The 22982-nt window shown below is 34.9% G+C and overlaps 1 protein-coding gene across 1 annotated transcript in view; it reads left to right on the top strand.

Moving 5' to 3' along the window:
* Positions 1–22982, top strand: part of CDH7 (cadherin 7) — a gene marked incomplete at both ends in the record, with an annotated part of 121445 nt that overhangs the window by 80025 nt on the left and 18438 nt on the right. Inside the window, 5 exons of the mRNA XM_080714293.1 lie at positions 5239–5492; positions 16477–16613; positions 17551–17672; positions 18341–18458; positions 21994–22245. Of these exons, the coding sequence (XP_080570419.1) occupies positions 5239–5492; positions 16477–16613; positions 17551–17672; positions 18341–18458; positions 21994–22245 (883 nt within the window). The remainder of the gene's footprint in view (positions 1–5238; positions 5493–16476; positions 16614–17550; positions 17673–18340; positions 18459–21993; positions 22246–22982) is intronic.

Here is a 22982-nt window from a genome sequence, read left to right as displayed (position 1 = left end):
TACCTCCAAACTACATCCTCCCTGCTCTACTTTGTTATTTATGTGGAAACAGAATCCTGTGAAGTTGCTGAGGGGTCTCACTAAGTGGCTGAGTTTGTCCTGGAACCAGCAATCTTCTTGTCTCGGGCTCCCATATACTAGATTATAGGCCTATACCGCCATACCCAGTTGTGAATAGTTTATTTTAATTGTAACAAAAGGAGTGAATGGAAGGGAGGTGACAGATCCCAGGTGCCAATCACAGGAGGCCTTGACTGTCAACCTCACCATTTTTGGTCCCTCAAACAGGGTTTGGCAAACCACTGTTTTTATTTGAAACATGAGATAAGGTTATTTTTATATTTTATGTTTTATTTTATTTATTATTATTATTATTATTATTATTATTATTATTATTATTATTATGTGGGTCTGGGGATGGAACCCAGGGGCCTTCGACCTCTGAGCTACGCCCCCTGCCCTGTTTTTATTTCTTTATTTTTAAACTGGGTCTCACTGAGTTGCAGAGGGCCACACTAAGTAGCTGAGGCTGTCCGCAAACCAAGATCCTCCAGTCTCAGCCTCCCGAATGCTGGGATTACAAGCGTGCGCCACCACGCCCGGCTTATTTTTATATTTTTAAATGGTTGAGAAAAGTCAAAAGAAGAATTTGTTGGGATACATGGAAATCCTATGGAATTTAAATCTCAGTGCTTATAGATGAAGCATTACTGACACTGGACTGTGCTCATTCCTTTACACAGACTTCAACATGTAGTCTGTAGAGCCTGATGTCTACTATCTACACCTTTAAAGAAAATTTGTAGCCCCTTGCCCTAGATATGTTGATTTCAAATCTTATCATCCTTGGTGACAATAAATTTAAAGACTGCTATTTTATAGTTCAGGTACAAATATATCAAACAAGCAGCTATGCCCTTAGCATCTCTGACATCAATGTCATCTGACAGATGACAAAGTTTCACCTAGAGGCCCAGAAAGGCTCTGTGGCTTCACTAGTCTAGGAGTGTGTGACTCCTGTTTCCATCTCAGATCGTATTAATCCTATTTATTGCTTGCTGTTGTGAGCTGTATTTTGACAAAGCATTGGTAAACATGTTTAAATGTACATAGTCCTCACTCATCAAACATCTCAGAGAATCTGTTCAGATATTAACTTTACTTTCTTCCTTTAACTTTCCCTGTGTCTTTTCTCAATTATTATTTTAATGTTTTCAAGTATAAGCCTGATAAACCTAATTGCTCAGGGATGTCTGGCTCACAGAAATCAATAATGAGAAAGAAAAGCAGAAATTAAAATTTTAATGTGAATACAGTTTCTTCAATTTGTTTAACAATGCTATCCCTCATACCACTCCTCTTGTAAAAACTAGATCTCTGGCTCATCCTGATATTCTTTGAAGATGCTTTTATGTAGCAATTTCTTTTGTCTGTGATCTTGATTCATACCCTTTCATATGAATTCTTTTATTGCTTTATTTTTGTAATAGCTTTTAGGCAACCCATCATTGTGAATAACACTGTGTTTCTACATGAGTTTGTAGCATCCAGATGTCTATACCTCATGTTGCTGCCTTTCAGTCATGTTGAAAAAAATAAGCGACTATAAAATAATTGCATTCACTTCTGTAGTAAAATTTAACCTTGCCTTTTATGAGAAAAACTTTTATTCCAATATAGACATACCTCGTGTCCCTTTTCATACTGCTGCAAGCCTTAAACAAGGATCTTAAAGATTGTTGAGGCTTTGCCGTGGTTTGAAAAATGATGGTAATTAGGAATGTTTTTTTGTCATTGCTGCTTAGAATTGAACCCAGGGGTGTTCTAAAGAGGTCTTTTCTCCCTTTATAAATTTTGAACCAGGGTGTTATTAAGGTGTTGAAGCCTCACTGAATTGCTGAAGCTGGCCTCAAAACTTCTAACCTTTTACCTCAGCCTCCCAAGTACTGGGATCACAGGTGACTGCCACCATGCTGGTATAAATATGACTTGGTGGTACTGGGGTTCCTGGAAGCCCTTCTACCTCCAGGCTACACTCCCAGACCCATTTTATCTTTTTATTTGGAAACAGGGTCTCTTAAGCCAGCGCGGCTGACTTCAAACCTGCGCGATCTGTCTCCACCTCACAAGCGCAGGGATTACAAGCGTGCGCCACCACGCCCGGCTAAATATGATTTTCTAACATTTATTATACATAGCCATTTTCTAACTTATTATGTATAACAATGTAATAATTGAATGTAAACTTTCTCTTATACTTAGTCATTTTAAGAAATGTGCAAATAAACTTCAGATTATTAGCAAGACTATTTCCAGGTGGGTTTATTCTTCTCAGTAAATGATTTTAGGTAAATATGAATGCTTTCCTTTGTTCTTAGAAGTTTCTAAAATAAACTTTGAATTTTATTTGTTGCCTACCCTGCCAGAATTGCAATGACTAGTTTAAGTTTCTTAAGAGAAGACTTGCAGGAGAATAACTTGATGAGCCATTTAAAAACATATGTTTTTATCTCATCATGGCTCTGCAGGATCAATTCCTCTTGGTAGAAGAGAAATATGTTAGAAAGTTTTCTTGGCCTGGTATGGTGGCACACACCTGGAATCCTAGTATCTGGGGTGCCTACACAGGAGGATCGCAAGGTCCAGGACAACCTCAGAAATTTAGGGAGATGCTCAACAACTTAGTGAGACCATGCTTGGAATTAATGAAGGAAGAAAGGGAGGAAGGGAAAAGGGAAAGAAGGGAGGAAGGAAGGAAAGAAGGGAAGCAGGAAGGGGAAGAGGACTTGGATGTAGCTCAGAGATAGTAGATCCTCCCTGGGTCTCATCCCAGAGAAGGAGAGAGAGAGAGAGAGAGAGAGAGAGAGAGAGAGAGAGAGAGAGAGAGAGAGAGAGAGAGAATGAAGAAGATGAAGAAGAAGAAGAAGAAGAGAGATATGAAACGAAAGAAAGAAAGAAAGAAAGAAAGAAAGAAAGAAAGAAAGAAAGAAAGAAAGAAAGAAAAGAAGAGAGAAGAGAGAGAAGGAAGGAAAGAAATACTTATTATTCCCTGGGTAGTTCTGGTTGTGTGTATTCAGTCTTGATGATAATCAAAGAAAGGTGGCTTCATAAACATCAGTGATTTTTATTAGTAAGATCTTTATGACACTATTTGCTCTGTGCTCCACCATTATTACAGGGAAACGCAGATAAGACTTTTAATGTTTTTCATTGTTGTTTATCTGGAGTAGTTGTATAGAGGGGTGTGTGTGTGTGTGTGTGTGTGTGTGTTTGACCAAGAAAAATCTATATGTGATTGTGTTTTTCCCTTGTCTTATGCTTTGACCATCTGGGTTCTCTGGGCAAAAGGTACATTTCAATTTTCAGGATACTGTGGCTGAATTTATGTTTTTTTTTTAACTATTTTACTAATTCCAAAAGAAATCATTGAGTCTCCTCTGTGTATCTAAGCACAACAGATGTGGAAAATAATAGTGATGAACAAAAAAAGTCTATATTTACAATCTAGTGGATAAGAGATTAAATAGGCATTTCAGTAGAGGCTCTAGTCTAGGTACTGTAAATTACTGTGTATTGATTTATTTTCTCTTATATTAACCAGAGATGAGCTGTGATGGCTTTTTATGTAATATTTATGATATTATGTAAATGGATGTATGAATAATGTGTATATGTACAGAAGTGTGCAATTTTATTTTATGTAAAAATTAGTATACATTTTAGATTCTATACTATCTATTATACATGATGTAGCATGTGTATATATCCTATTTTTGTATTTAAGTAAATTTTAAACTTTATTTTGATTGACATCACTTTTGAGGTATGAATTATAATATATTCATGCCTACATAGGTGCACACACATGCAGCTATATAAAGAGCAAGTAAATTTAGATTAGAAGTCTTAGCACTACATATTGGCTTATTTTTCCCACTTGTTTTGTCAAATACTTACAAAGAACTAAGATATACTCCATAGTTAACTTTCCGTTGAGATCTTTAAATTTTTGTTTTACATCATTAAATGTAAAATATTTGGGGACAGATTTTTAGTGGTAAGATTGAAATTGGATTTAATTTCAAAAGCTGCCACTCTCTGTGTCCTTTGGAGAAAAAGATGCATGTCACTGTCACAAGCATCTTCTAGACATCGAGTACAAGCACACAGCTCTTATTTGATTGCAGATATCACTTCAACAGCGCAACATTTGATTGCTCTCACAACCTTTTTCTTAAAAAAGATTTATTGGTGCATTGTAATCATACATCATAATGAAATTCAGAATGATATATACATACACAGCATTTGGTGAGCTTTTTTTTTAAGCTCCTCTATGGTTTCATTCAGTTGTTATCTTTAAAAAACTTTTTTGCATATTAATCCTCTTGGAAGAAAATTAGATAACAGAATAAATATCCTGAAACAAACCTTTCAATCATTCAATAATAGAGAGAGGTGGTATATGTGTTGATGGAAGAATCATGATGGTAGAAATAACAGTACTGTCTGGAGCAGACTTTGCTTGTTTAAATCTAGTCCACCCCATCCTCTGCCTTTAAAACTGTATTTTGAACCCTGGACAACTTATGATCGTAATGTAGTCCCTCATATCACTGACCTTTTAAATGAGAAATTGATTGTAAAGCTATATTTTTCTTAATTTCTCATGTATCTTTGAGTAGTGCAGTCCAATGACATGATCGAAGAATATTATTGCATTGATGTCCTGTTAGAAAAGATTCTTGAATCTCAGCGGATGCTTTAAAAATGACTTTCTAAGCCTGGGCGTGGTGGCGCACGCTTGTAATCCCCTCGCTTGGGAGGCGGAGACCGGAGGATTGCGCTGGTTCGGAGCCAGCCTCGCTGGCTTAAGAGACCCTGTTTCCAAATAAAAAAATGTAAAATAGGTCTGGAAGTGTAGCCCGGAGATAGAAGGGCTTCCAGGAACCCCAGTACCGAAAAAAAAAAAAAAAAAGACGTTCTAAGACTTACATCCATTCACCCAACATATGGCAGTAGAGTTGATTAAGTTAGCTTCAAAGCACTTACCATTGTCTGTGAACCAGAAGAGCCTGGAGAGTTCTGATTGGCATTGTTATTTATTACTTTTGAATGCTGATGGCACATTTTCATGGCAGAGTCCTTTCCGTGCTTATTGACATTCATAAATGAGTGGGCTCTGCTTTGCTGACCATCTAATTGATAATTTAATTTCTCTAATAACCTTCTTTACAGGAACTGGATTTCGAAGCCAAAACAAGTTACACACTACGGATAGAGGCTGCAAATAAAGATGCTGACCCTCGCTTCCTGAGTTTGGGGCCATTCAGCGACACAACCACTGTGAAGATAATTGTGGAAGATGTGGACGAGCCTCCCGTGTTTTCTTCACCCTTGTATCCCATGGAGGTGTCCGAAGCTACCCAGGTTGGGAATATCATTGGCACCGTAGCAGCTCACGACCCAGATTCTTCCAACAGCCCAGTGAGGTAAAAGTTCATTTCCTACCATTTTCTATCAGTGTGTTGATATTGACCACCCATATTTCTACATTGTCACACTCTTATTTTTTTGTTCATAGCAAAGGAAATGACACTTTTTTTTTAAGGTAGGGAGCCAGAGCAGCAGAATTTAAACAGGATGAGAACAACCCAACGTTTTCCTAATTCAAATATGTCACCTGATTATCCAAGGCATGGTCATTTAGCAGTATTTTTAGGCACTCCATTGTTTTCCGAGAGCCATAGCCAGTTTCTGTTCAATTGATTATCCTGAAAGTCTTCCAAAGCAAATTGTGCCCCAAAATGAAGAGATGCCTGTCCTATTTGGAGAGTACAGACATATGTTGGGAAGGGGATTGTAAACATTGCTTAAATTAGGATTTGTTTTCAAGCAAATGATGTTTTACTGTTTCTATGGTATATGCTTATTTATTTTATATTTTCTATTTATAAAATAAAATAATATCCTATCTATATACTATATAGAATATTCTTTTGTACTATATTGATTATATTATATCTAGACAAGACACCTAACATTAGTCAAGTAATCTCATTAGGACTAAACACAATTATTATATGTAAGCAATTAAGAATACTTCAGTATTCCACATTATAATTTTTACCCATATTTTATAGTATGAGATGTGCCTCTCGTGTTTGTATGTGTCCATACATCTCTGTAAGTGTGCATGCTATACATGATTTTTATATTTTGGGGTATATGTTATAAATGTAATATACATGAAAAATATAAGCATTATATTACTTAATTCTGGATTTAAGGCAACAATTAAATGTGAGAATGTGATTTTTACTGTAAATACTCTAGGTAGAAAAATAATATCAAAATAAGATTTTGTTTTGTGTTACTGGAGATTGAATCCCAAACACTCTATACTGGGTAAAATTCCCAGTCCTCTTTTTTGTACTTGTTTTTGATACAGTATCTGGCCAAGTTGTTGAGACTGGCCTCCATCATATTAATATATATTCAATTATGTTCAGTTTACAAGCTAACTTTAGATTTTTAGATTTAAATGTTAGTGAACAATGGTTAATGGTTTTGAGTTAAGTCTGGGCATTGATGACTAAATAATGTCATGAAAAGTATTTATAATTTAGAAAATGACTCTTGGCTAAGAAAAATGCATAATATTTTTCTCTCTCTTAAGTAATAAACTCTAAGTTACAAGTTAGTTTGTTTATGTCTTCTCTTTTCTCTTACTTTAGGAGAGCCTGTGAAAGAGTTGGTATGAAGTAATACTCAGTGCTTTCCTATGTATATGACAAATTAGAGATAGGTGAATGGCTGTTCTCTTTTTTAATGTGGTGGTTAATAACCATATCTAAGAATATAATCTGTGTATAGAACATTGTGAATCACAAGTTAGATAGCCATTTTGATTTTTCCTGTAATAGCTCAGTTTTTACATTCTATAGCATAATAGAAGAATCTAGCTTATTCCACGTGGGTCTGGAATACTTGCAGTCACATGGGATGAGAGATTTGAATTATAAAAATATACGAACTTGCTTACATCAAAGTGAATCTGTGATCTTTTTCACACATGAACCCTACTTTGAGCAGCATTTAAAAATATCAATCTACTTTACAAAAGCATCAGCAAAGACAAAGAGTAACTCTTCTGCATGCATCTGTCCTTTCCTAAAAAGAAGACTGAGCAGTGGCCATCAGGACAACATTGTCTTTTTGACTATTTACAAGTGCAATAGTCTCCTGTGAAAAAATTAAATGAACCTGAAACCCATTAATGGGCCAGAACCTAACCCAACTGGAAAATTGTTGTGTGTGTGTGCGTGTGTGTGTGTGTGTAAATAGTTTTACCACCATCTATCTACTATCTACTGTGAATATTGCTCTCATTTTTCCATATGGAAATTAGGACAGCCATCAGAGTGAAAGGTAAAAATTAGGTGTTAGTTGAAATTACTTAGAAAAAAGTCATTTTATCATAAGTAAATAATTGAGGGCAAACATGTTTCGGGCTCAGTTTTAAGTAGTTGTTTACCTCTGCTTATAAACTTTGGCTCTGAGCATTCAATATCAGGCTATGCCTATCCAATGTGGAAGGACAGACTAAAGTCTCTTTCTCCTGATCATCTCTTTGACCGATAGAAACTTCATTTCTGCGTTGCTCATTCAAGGTGTTGGGAACTGTAAGTGCAGTCCGGAGACTCGAGACTCGAGACTCATCCCTCATGTCCGCGTTGGCAGACAGATCAATGACAATGTGGGCTTATTAAGAACCTACTCCTGCAAAACACTGGGGAATGTGCTGATAAGAAGCAAAGATGAATAAAACATGCCCTACAGACTCTACCAGCTTACAAGCTGGGTGAAGCAACAAGATGCCATAAATGTAAACACTATGAGAAGATGGAACGGCAGTGCTACAACACAGCAATTTATGAGATAAATTCTGATTCCATCTGAGTTCAGTGGGCATGAACCTTCGTGGGAAACAGTGAGGGCATGAACAGGGGGCTGTGGCATGGCAAGATATGAACCATCCTGGGAAACAGAATGAAAAGTATATCTATGTTTTATTTAGTTCTATCCTAGGAGCTTAGTGAGACCTTATGAAATCTGTAGACTTATATGTATAGGCTACAGAGCAAACCTATGCTTAAACCAGCCAATGAGCTGAAACATGTTGTTATTAGAAAAATGGTCAGATGTGAAAATGGCTGAATAAGAAGTATGAAGGACCATTTGCAGCATTTCTAATAATTTAAACAGATAACTATATTTATTATTAGAGATACCTGGATTTTTTTCATTCTTTTCATTGTGTGTCCTCCGATAAAAAGTCATAAAGTATTATGCGAAATGACATTATCCAGCACAGTGAGTATGAGCACATTTGGGTGTTTGAATAATTCAGTGTGTATTTTTAAGTGGCTTGTATGCATGCATATGTTTTTGTGCATTATTCTAAATAATTAATGAGTATCTGATATTTTATGAGACACATAGGAGCTGGTAATATACAGAAAAATAGTGATAAAATAAAACTGGTTGATTTGAAAAGCAACAGACATCAATTTTGTGAGAACATGGGAAGTATTCTATTTCAAAATTTTTCTCATTTTAAGCTAATTACCACTAAAATGTAAAGAGAAAGTATATATTAGGTATGATTAAAACAAAAATATGCATTTTTGCTAGGCTTGTATACTTACTGGAGTACAATTTTCAAAATGTATTAAATAGAAATGCCTAATTTATTTGAGCCATTTTTTCCCATATGTCATTATACTGTTCAAAATTAGGCCACTCCTCTCAACTCCTCTCAAGAAAGACCTTCTGAGTTAGCTTTTTGGAAGATTCCAGGTAAAATAATAATTAAAAATTACATGTTTCCTGATTTGTTATAATATTTTCACTTCAAAAATACCTACTAACATATCAGATTTATAAAAGAACACAAAATCCATAATCTTTTTATGTAAATTAGGGAGAATTATACATGAGATTAAAAACTTAGGGAGCTCATACTTGGTTATTTTCTATTGTCATATTGGCATTCTGTAATTAAAATCAATAGAAATTGGCCACAATAAACATTTTTAAATAAAGAATGTATTGAAATGATTGAGCAAAGCTCATTTTTTTAATTTCATGAAATTAAAAAAAAAAGGTAGAATAGCCAGTTTTAGAAAAGAAACAAGTAAGGTTACTCCATAAATATGAGTAGCAAGAATGAATAGTTTTTCTGGATGTTGCAACTTGGAAAATAACACCTAACTCTTTTCTCATGGGCCCCTATTTAAGATTCACATTTCAAGCTGGGTATAGTGGCACATGCCTATAATTCCAATATGTGAGAGGCTGATCATAGGTTGAGGGCCAACCTCAGTTAACTTAGTAAGGACCTCAGCAACTTATGGAGACTCTTGTTTCAAAACAGAAAACTTAAAAAAGGCTGGAGGTGCAGCTTTTTGGTAGAATGCTCCTAGATTGTCTTCAGTACCAAAAAAATTTTTAAAAAAATCACATTTCATGAAGAGTTATTTTTGTTCTATCTTGATACATGTGCCGTTTTTAATCCATAATTTAATGATTGAATAAGATTGGGTATCAAGATTGAATCAGTTTGGGAAGGTTTAAATCACTAATGGAAAATTGAGTTGGTATCAGAATGGTGAGGATACATCAAGGTATCTGATCTTATTATGTGTAGACTTTGGCAGTTTATGTTGAAGCAATTTACTTCTCAGTAATTAACTATAAAGCAAGCCTTATTATTTCTTCATTACAAATAAACATGCCTATGGTCATAGAGTCAGCAAATGTGGAGTAAGTATTTTACTGAGTTCTCTATCAAACCTGTACAGTACTTGCAACCTTATGCCCGAAACACGCGCGTGTGCGCGCGCACACACACACACACACACACACACATACACACACACACACACATACACACACACACTAGATTCAATAGATTAAGACTTCATTTTCAATGATTCAGTTGGTTCTACTGCTCATATGTGGTCATGTTTATTTGCTATACTATCCTTGGCCATTTTTGAAGTTCTGAGCATACATTTGTGGCTAATCCATTTCACTCATTTGCCTATTTTGTTTGTGAACAGTGACATAAAAATAGTAAGCTCTCAATAGCTTATGAAATAATATCTATGTTATTAAAGTGATTTGTTCAGAACTTATTTGGTAACAGATTTGTCAAACACTTAAGATACACAAATGCATAGGTTCTTTACCACCCTCTTGTTATTTAGCTGTAGAAAAGATCTTACATGAAAACTCATTAAAAATACAATATTAAATCTTGAAATGAGAGATCATTTCATAACTTTCTCATTTTGCAGATGATGAAACAGAAAATGGAAAATAAAAGTCCTCAAGAAATAAAGTAGGGTCGTGACAGGGTCACGGCTAGAAATTTTGTACTTTAATTTCCATTCTTTGATTGCTGGAGGCATAGTATAAGGAGAATTTGGTAAAGTTCATGGTTCACATATACAGAAATATTTCCAGAGAGTCATGACTTCTGATGTAATTGTAAAGGCTCGCTGCTTTAATGCTAGTTGCTTGTCTTTAAGAAATAATCAAACTAAAATATTGGAAAGGACGTAATGCAGGAGTGTAGGGTGGCCAATGTGAGAAAAGGTGCAGGAATTGGGATGTGTGTAATATTTTCATTTGTCAATTAATACATCCCTTTTGTTGGTTAGAAGTTTAGACCAGAGCAGAGACAGGAAAATGAATCCAATATTGAAGTAGCACATTATAGTAATATCTATTTGCATTTGTTAGATACTATGCATGGGTAGTAGCAACAAATCTTAACACTACTGAAATAATACTTTTAAGAACTCATAATTTGGCAGTAAAATGACAAGTAGAGCCTTGATTTCTTTTATCAAACACTTCTCACCCCATATTTGTAAGATAACTTCTGGATCTCTTGGCATTGTGCTTATCTCCTGGGCAAGAGAAACAGAAATGGACAAAATTAAAATACCAAAAATACCAAAGGAACTTTCAATGATATCCCATTTATTTATTTATTTATTTATTTATTTATTTATTTATTATTTTTGCAGTACTGCAGTTGAACCCAGAGGCATTCTACCTCTGAGTTACACCCCCAGCCCCATTTTTTTATCCTTTATTTTGAAACAGGGTGTCACTGGGTTGCAAATGGCCTCATTAAGTTGCTGAGGCTGTCCAAGATCCTCCTGTCTCAGCCTCCTAAGTGCTGGAATTAAAAACATGCGCCACCATGCCCAGCTCAATTCTTATATTTAAATGAGGTTTCACCTAACAATGTCTTTTTCATCTTATTTTCTAAAATACAGACACACATATTTCACATGTACACGTGTGCACGCACACACACACACATACTCACACACACGCACACCTAGAAGGAATACTAAGACATGTAACTTTTTGCCTGGACAACAGGCTAGTTTTACCAGAGAAGGGCTCTCCTAACAAGAACTAAGAGAAATACATTATAAAATATGCAAATATGTCTGTTCACACATGACCTATGTATTTGTTGAAAGATAGGGGGGAAGAGTTTAATTATATTTAAATACTTAGCACATTCTGAAAATGTAAAAATTGAGAAGGCAGAACAGTTTGGGGAGAAGGCTAAAGAATCTATGCAATTACTTGATTAACCTGCTTGAGATAGATTGAGCATGCGTTGAGTGTGGTACAGGATTATAGAACAGTTTTCAAAATCTCATGAATGGGTTGAAGGGTGATTAGGACATATACAACTGTCTGCATAATAAGTGGATAGGGCAGCTTAACTGCTGTTGATGCAAAACCATGAAAGTGAGCTCTCTAATTGGTCACTCCAACATTACCTAGAAGAAACTGAGTATTTAATGGTCTTAATTTGCAGAAGCTAGAGGAATATGGTGAGTCCACACACCATTAATGGCATCAGAAATTGTGTTGACGTTAGCATTGGTTCCTAACTAGGAAAGCACCTATCCTTCCACTTCCATTTCAGTCTCCAATTAACTAGGCAGTGCATTTCTCAGTCTCCAGGCCAGTGGATCCAGAAGGGGATCTTGTCCTTCTCATGTTTTTGAGGGCCTTTCTTCTCTTTTCTTCGGTCTGCTTTTTTAGATTCGAAGGCAGTGATGTTTTATTCTTTTTATTTTGAAAAGGGCCTATGTTTTCTTAGTTTCTTTTGTCTAAATAGTTGTTTTTTCATGTATCTCCATATATTACCTAATGCTGTATACCTTGGCAGCAACGTTTGGCATATGTAGATGGGCTGGTATAAAATGAGTAACAAATTTAATACTGGGTAATCCTTATTCCTGTAGATAAGCATACTAACCACAAGTACAGGAACAGTCTCTCTGTTCCTTGGTCTTGCCAAAGAAACCTATCTCTTCTCAAGCTGATACCTTATTCTTTCTGCACACCTTCCCTAACTCCTTGAATTATATTCTACTATGGATCCTCTAAACATTTGCCATTTGCATTTCTACTTTTAGAATTTATTTGGCTTCCTGAAATAATGTCACTTGCAGCTTCTAGAAAATAATTCATGAAACTATTAATGAATTAGTGAAAGACATAAGATTTAATAAAGATTTAAATAACATTTTACCCATTCATCTATTTATGAACACTTTCATTGGTTGCATAGTTTATTCAGCTCTAAAATTTTGTCATTTTGCAGGAAAATGAATGAACCTAGAGAATGTCCTAAATCATATTGACTAGTCTCAGAAAGAAAATGAGATTGATTGGCCTCAGAAAGGCATGTCCTATGTTTCTCTACTATGATGAAGCTACAGACAAAAGAAGAAACAAAAAAGACTTTAGAGAAGTGAGAAGAGTAGAGAATAGTGAGAGGGGATTGGGGGAGAAAGGTGGAGAGGGGGCAAAAGGAATATTGAAGAAGATAACAATGCCAATAATGTCATGTCCTTATGTGAAGATATTCCTACCTATTTCACTAACATGAACAGAGAAGAGGGGAAGCGGAGTGGGATGCAGACAGTAGTGTACAAATTATGTGTATTAAATCTATTATGTATAATTATGGCACATTAATAAAAGTATAAAAGATATAATGTCACAAATTACTAAATACACACACATATGTGTAAGTTTATAAATACACACATATACACTTAGCTGACCTATATAGTGAGATTTAAGTGGGAATTGTAGCTTTTAACAGATACATATGATTTATAAGTGGAAGCTATATAATTTATAATTTAGAAATGGTAAGTTCATTTCCATTCTTTTGAGAATCCTCCATGCTGTTTTCCAAAGTGGTTGCACTTATTTTCAGTCCCACCAACAAAGTTTTAGAGTCCTCAGTTCTCTACAGTCTTGGCAGCATTTGTTGTTTGTGTTTTTAATGATTGCCATTCTAACTGGAATTAGGTGAAATCTCAGAGTCGTTTTCATTTCCATCTTTCTGATTGCTAATGATGTTGAACATTTTCTCCATACACTTATTGCCATCTGAATATCTTCTCTTGTGATGTGTCTATTTAGTTCATGTGCCCATTTTTTAATTTAATTGTTGATATCCAACAAGAGATGAATGAATTTCAAAACTATGGGATATGCACACAATAGAATTTTGCTCAGCTATAAAGAACACAATTACATCATTTGCTGATAAATGGATGGAACTGGAGAACATTATGCTAATTGAGATTAGTCAGTCACAAAATGTAAGAAATCAGATGTTCTCCCTAATATTTGGAAACTAGGCAGAAAACGGGCTATAGGGGTGACTCTAGATGAAAAAGGAGAAACGATAGAGGAGAAAATAAGGTGACTTAACAGAAAGTGATGGGAGGGGGGAAAGAAGGCACCATGGAGTTCTGTGGATATGGACCAGGTCTGCATGCTTGCTTTCAGTTTTGATTGGACAGCTCAGATATAGGTTAAAATTCATTAAATTGTACACCAGAATAAAATGTCATTTTAATATTCATAGCAAAATAAATATTTTACCATTTGAGATATCTTTTATCTGTTTAAGTTCTTTTTTTATTGCTGCATTGTAGTCAGCCGTCTTAACGGGATGCAAGATGGGGGAGATATACATGCACACAATTAGCCCTTTCCAGTTCCCACCCCATTCCCTCCCTCTCCCTCCTTCTCATGTTTGGCATGGTGATTAACATTGATATGTTTGGTTAAGCACAGAGATATCTTTTAAGAATTGTTAAAAAGGATTTATAAATCTATAAGTATCCTAGACTTTTTGTTTTGTTTTGTTGGTGCTGGGAATTGAACCCAGAAATAGTCTATCTCCACAGGCCTTTTTAAATTATTACTTTGACACAGGATCTTTCCAAATTGCTGAGGCTGGCCTAAAACCTGCGATACTCCTGTTTTTAGCCTCCCAGGTACTGAGATTACAGACATGTGCCATCACATTCAGTTGGTATCCTAGCTTTAAACCTGCATCAGAAGGAAGCATTGCAAAGATTACTCAGTGGGGCTATACTTTCATGTTCTTGTTAGGTTCAAATGTAGTTTCCTACTTTTATTAAAAATGCCTACGAGCCTAACAGGGTAGTACAAGGTTGTAATCTCAGTACTTGGGAGGCTGAGATAGAAGGATCAGGGTTCACCAGCAGCCTCAGTCACTTAGTGAGGCCATCCACAACTTAGTGAGACCCTGTTTCAAAATAAAGAATAAAAAATCGGGCTGGAGGTGTATCTCAGAGGTAGAATGCCCCTGGGTTCAAACCCCAGCACCACAAAAAAATTGCCTGTACATTTTTGATAAAACTCATTTATGGGCTCACATGCATCATTTTATTTTTGAGAAAGTATATTGTAGCTATTGTTCAGAATATCATCTTTCTGTATGATGTAAATGATTAAAAAAAACTAATAGCATTGTTCTGTTCCACTTTCAAATTGACTTGCCATTGCCTGGGTGGTGATTAAACATGAAGGAAGCAGTCACGTCTTATTTCCAAGGCTGGTTCATAAGTGTGTTGCAGTTTCCAGCTTCTTTTGTTGTTGTTGTTTTGTTTTGTTTTGTTTTTTACTTGATTTAGAGAAGTCAGCTCCTGTGGCATGAGGATGTTCAGGCCATGCCAGGAAAGAGAGGACAATGTACCAGCACCAACTTGTCAGCCATGTCACTACCATGCCATGGTGTGAATAAGACACTTTGGAATGGGATCTACAACTTCAGTCAAGTTATAGAAGGGCTGCAGCACCTGCCAACATCTGACTGTAGCCTACCAACACATTCCCAAGTTCCTGATTCAAAAAACGGCTTCTATCATCTTAAGCCAGAGATATTGTGATGTGATATGCCTATACACAGGAGGGACAGTAAATGGGGCTCACAATCTATGAATCGATCAGAAATGAGTGATAATATAAATGAAGGCAAGCTGATAGGGACAAGAGGTTTGTAGCATCAGCAGATTGTAAGGCTTCACCAGGATGCAAGATGCCAGAGTGTAAGAAATAGAGATCAGATAGTCACCTGCTTCAATAAGGGTCTCAACAGCACTGTGTGTGTGAGGGCTTCTATGCCATGGCATGTTGATGAGAGTCTGTGAGTGACTGGAGCCAAGGGACAGGCTGTTGAAACCAAGAAGACTAACACAGAGAAAGGTCAGTGTGCTTATGGTTCATGGATGTGACTGAATCAATTGTTGGTCATAATGCTGGAAGTGTGTGTGTGTGTGTGTGTGTGTGTGTGTGTGTGTGTGTTTCTTTAGCGTGTTCATTTAATTATTTGTATTTTAATGAAAGTCTTTTTCTCACTCATTTATAAAGACTGTAAGGGGAATGTGAAAATGTTCATGTATTAGGACAGAATAATATTTATGTATGGAAAGTATAACATAGAATTAGAATTCATAGGATATGTTACTTTTTAACTTATGTTTGGATTGCAGATATTTTGAGAAAGGACTTTTACATGCTCAAAAAATTATAATTTTAGAGGTTCTACTTTGAAACATATCTTTGGAACTTTGGTCATGATCCCTGGTGAGAGATACAGAATAAAAAGGGTTAATATGAGTTTGGTATTATCAAGAAATGATGTTAATAAGTATATAATAATAACAATATATCTAAATATATTTTATAGGAACCTATAACCATGACCAGGGCTAGTATCTATTATATGTTATTGAAGGGCAAAAATAGTAGTGATAATGATTAATTTAAAGTTTTATTAACATTTTGAAAACTACTGAGAAAATAATTACACTATGGTATTTATGTTTAACTATGTAGCCCCAAATCAAAGACAATACAAATAAGCTATATATGAACCAAAATCTATGTGAGAAAAATTTAAACCAGATATATATATTCATGAACAGGACACATCGCAGAATCAGCAATATATTTATTAGTTAAAATTAACAAAGCAACTTTTGTAGTGTATAATTAAACATAAGCATTATTTTTTTTCTTTTAACTTTCAATTAGGTATTCAATTGACAGAAACACAGACTTGGAGAGGTACTTCAATATTGATGCCAATAGTGGAGTTATTACAACTGCTAAATCTTTGGATCGGGAGACAAATGCTATTCATAACATCACAGTCCTCGCGATGGAAAGCCGTAAGTTGTAGGTCTCAAATGACATGGAGACAGAGGAGAGTGAGAGTGGAGAACAGATTGTCATGAGACTATAAAATCACTTGGAATTGCTAGTAATTGTTTAACTGAGATGAAAAAAAATCCAAATTTTTCTATCTGTAAAACACAATTGTGTTCACTAGCTTCATTTGCTAATACTTATAATGTTCATAAAAATAGAGTATAAAATGACAGGCCTGCGTTACCTTCCAAAGATTCCTCTTTGTTTGCAGGTAGCATTTCTTATATTACATTTATGCTAATAGGAAGCTGGTGAAACAACTTAGGATAACTAGATAACAAGTACTGTGATCTCTACCAAGAAATGGAGATTTGGATACCTGATAAAAAAAGCCAATGAAAAAATTGGGTAATTGTATGCATATTGCATATATATATATATATATATATATATATATATTTATGTGTTTGCATATGTAGCAAATATTATATAATAAAAATTTATATTCACACCGATATTTGAGCCCTATCATCCATGAATATTGAGTTTCATGGTTTACTGTTTATTCTTCCTTAAATAACTTTTTATTAGTGATTAAAAACACACACTCATGCATATGCACCCATATGAATCTACATACATATATGCATAGATATACCACATATAGATATTCACAGACCACATTTACATATGTACATTTATGCCTACAAGTACAAATAGAATTAAATATATCTGGATATGGATTAAATTTTACATAGTTTTCTTTAAAGAATACAGGATCATGACTAAATTTCATTCAAGACTTCTGCTTTAGAGATTCAAATATCTTTGCTTGGTTTTTAGTTATTTATTTATTTTTTGCTTGTTTTTCATGAAAATTCCATGGAGTAAATAAATAACACCAGAAATATAGCTTTTATCTCCGTGTAAGTAATAACAGCTCTTCTTGTTTGTTAGAGAATCCGTCTCAGGTAGGAAGAGGCTACGTGGCCATCACCATACTGGACATTAATGACAATGCCCCCGAGTTTGCCATGGACTATGAAACCACCGTGTGTGAAAATGCCCAGCCTGGGCAGGTAAGATTCTTTAACACGCCTTGCTCCTTGCTTGTGATTCCCTTCAAAATATCCAGCAGCAGTGCCTTTTTGAAATCCTCCAGCTTTAAGATTACATATCATCAGCTTATTTCAGCAAAATAACACTTTGATGTTTTGTAAAATGTTAAAAAAATACTTTAAAATCTAGTTTAACTGGGTGAGAAAAATTCCTTGGGAAGAAAAGGTAAATGCAATAAAAACCCTGTTAAATGGTTCAGGACTTAATCCCTTTTAAGGAGAAATGCAGCATACTGACAGCATATTGATGAATGGGGATTGGGTTGTTTTCCACATTGCACTTTGGGGCTTGAGAACCCTGGATTGTTACGAACGTAGCATACCCTCATGTTGGGTGTGTTCATCCATATCATTTGGCATCTTAGGAGGTCTAGCGTGATATCTAATAAATTGGTACAGCTTATTTCTGTGGGTCACAAAAGTAAGCTTAAACATATGCTTTGAAAAGGCCATAATTTGTTTTCCAGGGTCTTTGTAGACTGAGTTCATTTTGGTCCATCTGATCTGTTCCTCCCAGCTCCCTCAAAAAGATTATACTTATTATAAGGTATAAAATTTTTCTGTTCTGTCTCAGGAAACTTACTGGAACATGCCCAGATCCGTTCCTATTTTGCATTCTCTATCCCCAGGTTATTCAGAAAATCAGTGCTGTGGATAAGGACGAGCCATCCAATGGGCACCAGTTTTATTTCAGCCTCACAACAGATGCAACAAATAACCACAACTTCTCACTGAAGGATAACAAAGGTAAGCCATTACTGCTGCTGGTAGAGGCAGCAAGTTCACATTCCCTGGGGGAATAATTTTTCTCCCCCAGAAATACTATTTATAGATTTTTTTTAAACAGAAAGATCGTTAATTAAAGAGTAATAAGGCCCTCAAGTAAATTTTATCTATAGAGTTGCTGTCACGAAGGAGAAGCTACTATTTAAATCATTATAGGCCTAAAGCTAAATGGGGAAAGTTAAGTATATTTATCTTTCCTTTCTTTTAGACATTTGATTCTTTATTTGTATACCATGTTCTTTGTCCAAATGACCTAATATGTTGAGGGCCAGAAAAATGCTTTAATACTGTGCTGCATAGATATGACTTGAGACCTTAGGAAAATAATCAGGCTTTATACATTTCATTTAGTACTTTAAATAATAACAACAGTCATTCTTACATAGCAATAAAGTTAATCCATGAAATTAATAATAATAATAATAATAATAATATATTCACAATGCTAAAATATAAAATATAAAGTGCCAAATTGCACTTTCTTGCTTCAAAAGTAACCACCCTTAGAAATTTCCTAAATGTTAATATAGAAACAATTTTGCAAATACCTGTGAGTAGATTTTGGTTTGGCTTAATGATGTATTTTGACAACTACAAGAACATTTAAGGGAAGTATACGGACTTGCTTATATGATGTTTAATTCCATACATACACCTATATATATATATATACATATATATATTCACATATACATATATATGTATATACATGTGTGTATATAAACATGTATGCATATATATATATATATATATATATATATATATATATATATATGAAGATTTTAAGAAAAAAATATAGAAAGATTTTCTCAGCAAATAGATGCTTACCTGGAAGGACTTGTTTTCAGATGTTGGATATTATATAGACTTTTGCCTGAAGCAACAATATTCTTTACTGTGGAAAATTCAATCTTGCCCTCAAATTTACAATCCAAAAATAATATTTTGTCTGGATTGCATTCTCTACTTAATGAGAACACTCCATTTTCCCTTTAGTAATAAAAGAAAAAACATTCTCTATGTGAGTAATCCCAAACTCTCTGACTTAATCATAGTTGGAAAGGATTCTTTTTAGCTCCTAGAGTCAGCCAGTACAAACTCAGAATGGGGAACATATGATCTTCATGAAAACAATGTGAATATGTCCCCAGGTGTGATTGTCCAGTCCTATCAAGATTATTTTATGGCATGTGCATGAAAATATCTGGATTTATAGTACATCCAATTGTCACATAATTGAAACTATCCCTACATGTGTGGCATCAAGTTAATAATTTCTCAGCCTTCACCTTGAAGGAAGACATAAAATAGGGGAAGGTCAGTCCTTGCGTTATATTCTTTCTTAGTGAGCAAATATGGCAACTCATGAACTCTCTGTCTTCTTCCTTAACACAGGGTTATCTTCTGACATGTATGACATTTTAGTTGTGTTTCTTAATTCATCATGTTTGCATATGTGTTCTCTTGATGGCATTCATATTAGATTATGCAGCAACAACTTTGTAAAACATTTGTACCGAAATTATAAGTACATATAACATCAAAACTGATGGGGGGCATAAACCTGTATAATATTGTTAATTGCATAGAGCATATAAAATGCAGTAACCTTCAATTTAGTTTTTTTTAGTGAGTACTTTCTCAAATTCATACATTTTAAAAAATTTGTATGTTACTGCCAACAACATACGTATATTGTGATGTGAGACTCCAATGCACAAATAAAAGCACGTTTACATGAAAGTATGATGAATGAAATTACAGTCCTGATTTTCTTTATTTTTGTTTTTATTTTCATCAATTAACATATATCTAATAACCTCATAAAATTCACTAATTAGTTAATTATGACAGTTTAACCAGGGAAGTTGCTAATAGTTAAACACAGCTATTTCTAATATAAAAATTATAGCTTGTCATACAAATTTAAATATTCATAATAACTATAATTTAGATGAAATATAATATCAAAAAAATTTTTGGTGGTACTGGGGTTCCTGGAAGCCCTTCTACCTCCGGGCTACACTTCCAGACCTATTTTTAATTTTTATTTTTATTTGGAAACAGGGTCTCTGAAGCCAGCTGAGGCTGGCTTCCAACCAGCGCGATCCTCCTGTCTCGCCTCCCAAGTGCGGGGATTACAAGCGTGCGCCACCATGCCCGGCGTTCAAAATAAATTTAATGCAAGTAATAATTGTCAAAATGTTTATATACATGTAGTTTGGCTAAATAGATCAACATAAATATCTTAAAACCTATAAGAATTCCACTCCTGGATATCTATGTACAGTCTCATATTCCATTATGACATTTCATAAATGAACCCTTTAATATAATGATGATCCCCTAAGATTACATCAGGTTAATATTAGTGAGGTTAGAGCCATCAAATTTTGGGTAAGCTCTCTATGTTTGCAAAATGATAAAAGAGCTCAATTCTTTTCTCAGAATGTATTAAGCAATATATTATGCTATATTCAATTTAAATAATTTGACAGTAGCTTAATTTTTTTTCTATATTGAGCTGGAAACTTGTCAAAGATCATGTTGCAGAATTTTTCTGGAATAATAGACCGAATGCCAATTAGGGTGTAGAAAAGGAAGTGTATTACCCCAGTGGGTCAAAGTATAGCTCCTGAAAAATACTAGCCCAAGCTGCACGGGAGGTCTCATTTTATAGAACAAGGGTGGAAGTAGGCAGGTGGATTTATAGAAGTTGAAACATGGCAGTTAGTGACTGCGGGAAACTCCTGAGCGAGCTCTGACTTGTGACTTGCAACCTTTTTTAGGTGGTTGCAAGGATACATGGCCTTCCATTTTGGTAGTTTTTCTACCACAATAAGATTGATTGAAAATTCCTCTGTGTTACCTGAGGAGGTTGAAATAATATTTAACCTGTTAAGTTTTTTTTTTCCCCATCTTCTTTATAAGTTTATAGTTTGACATTTAAGAAAAGACAGGTATAATGGTGTGCGCTTCACTTGGAAAGCTGAGACAGGAGGATTATTGGCTTGAGAGGAGCCTCAGCAACTGAATAAAACTTCATCAACTTAGTGAAAGCCTGTTTCAAAAGAAAAATTAAAAGGGGGTGCTGGAGGTGTAGCTCAGAAGCAAAATGCCCCTGGGTTCAATTGGAAGGAAGGAAGGAAGAAAGGAAGGAAGGAAGGAAGGAAGGAAGGAAATTTAAGGAAAAACAAAGACATATCAAATATAGATTTTTAAGTTGCTTTTAACAGAATTAATGATGCACAGACATTTTCATTTCAGAGTTTTACTTTATAAACATTTTTGGCAATGTGTAGAATAATACAAATATCTGCAAAGGCTTTTTATTGGAACTTTGTCTTTGCAACAGAACTTGAAGAGAATTATTGAATAAATGTAATTCTAGAGTTTTCCCCAATTAAGAATTCAAAGTAGACAGAGTGACTTAATGTTTGGAAAGACTGATTCCATCACAAATCTCTTTGTTTTTCATTTGGCTTATTTATCCTAGACAACACAGCCTCAATACTAACCAGAAGAAACGGCTTCCGGAGGCAGGAGCAATCCGTTTATTACCTGCCGGTTTTCATTGTGGACAGCGGATCCCCCTCACTTAGCAGCACCAACACCCTCACCATTCGTGTCTGTGATTGTGACGCAGATGGCATCGCCCAAACGTGCAACGCAGAAGCCTATGTCTTACCTGCAGGCCTCAGTACAGGGGCCCTGATAGCCATCCTTGCCTGTGTCTTGACATTACTGGGTAGGTTCTTTGGGAGGTGCTCGCTGGGTAAGAACTATGGATTACACCTTTCCTATGTCCTTCTCCATGGCTTTTGAGGATCTTTTCGAGAACATAGGCAAATATTCTACCAATGGTGTTTTGGTTACTAAATGACACTTCCTGGCCACATTGCCTGGTGGTGTATTTAAAACATAATACAGAAAAATAAATTGATTTTATTTTCAAAGCAACAGGGAAGATAAATGGCTTACTCTTGAAGTTGGTGAATTTCACGATTTTTAAAATTTTACTTTATTATATTTCTTTGTTTTAGAATACAGAGACAACACAGAGATTAGAAAGAGAAAAGAGTCTTTGGGATTTCATGAAAATATGCTCATTCTAGAAATTGTTTATAGCCAACTTTTTTCAGAAAATATTTCAAGTAGCTTTTTAAAATTATTTGCAAAGTATAAAAATGAAAGAAATTAATATTGCAGCTATCATATTTTTAAAAATTATTATATTTAACTTTTCTATGAATATTTTATTATTTGGTCAAATTAAGTGTATAGCTCACGATAGGTGTTCAGTTTCATAAGATTATACAGCATTTTTGTTGTTGTTGTTGTTGCTGTTGTGATACTGGGGTTTGAACCCATGGGCATTCTACCTCATTCTCCACCCTCAGTCCTATTTTATTTTAAAAAAGGGTCTTACTAAGTCATTAAGGGCCTCCCTAAATTGTGGAGGCTGAACTAAAGCCTATGATCCTC

This window comes from Muscardinus avellanarius, assembly GCF_963383645.1.
Source record: "Muscardinus avellanarius genome assembly, chromosome: 17".
Taxonomy (NCBI): domain Eukaryota; kingdom Metazoa; phylum Chordata; class Mammalia; order Rodentia; family Gliridae; genus Muscardinus; species Muscardinus avellanarius.
This window is presented reverse-complemented; position numbering and strand designations above follow the sequence as displayed.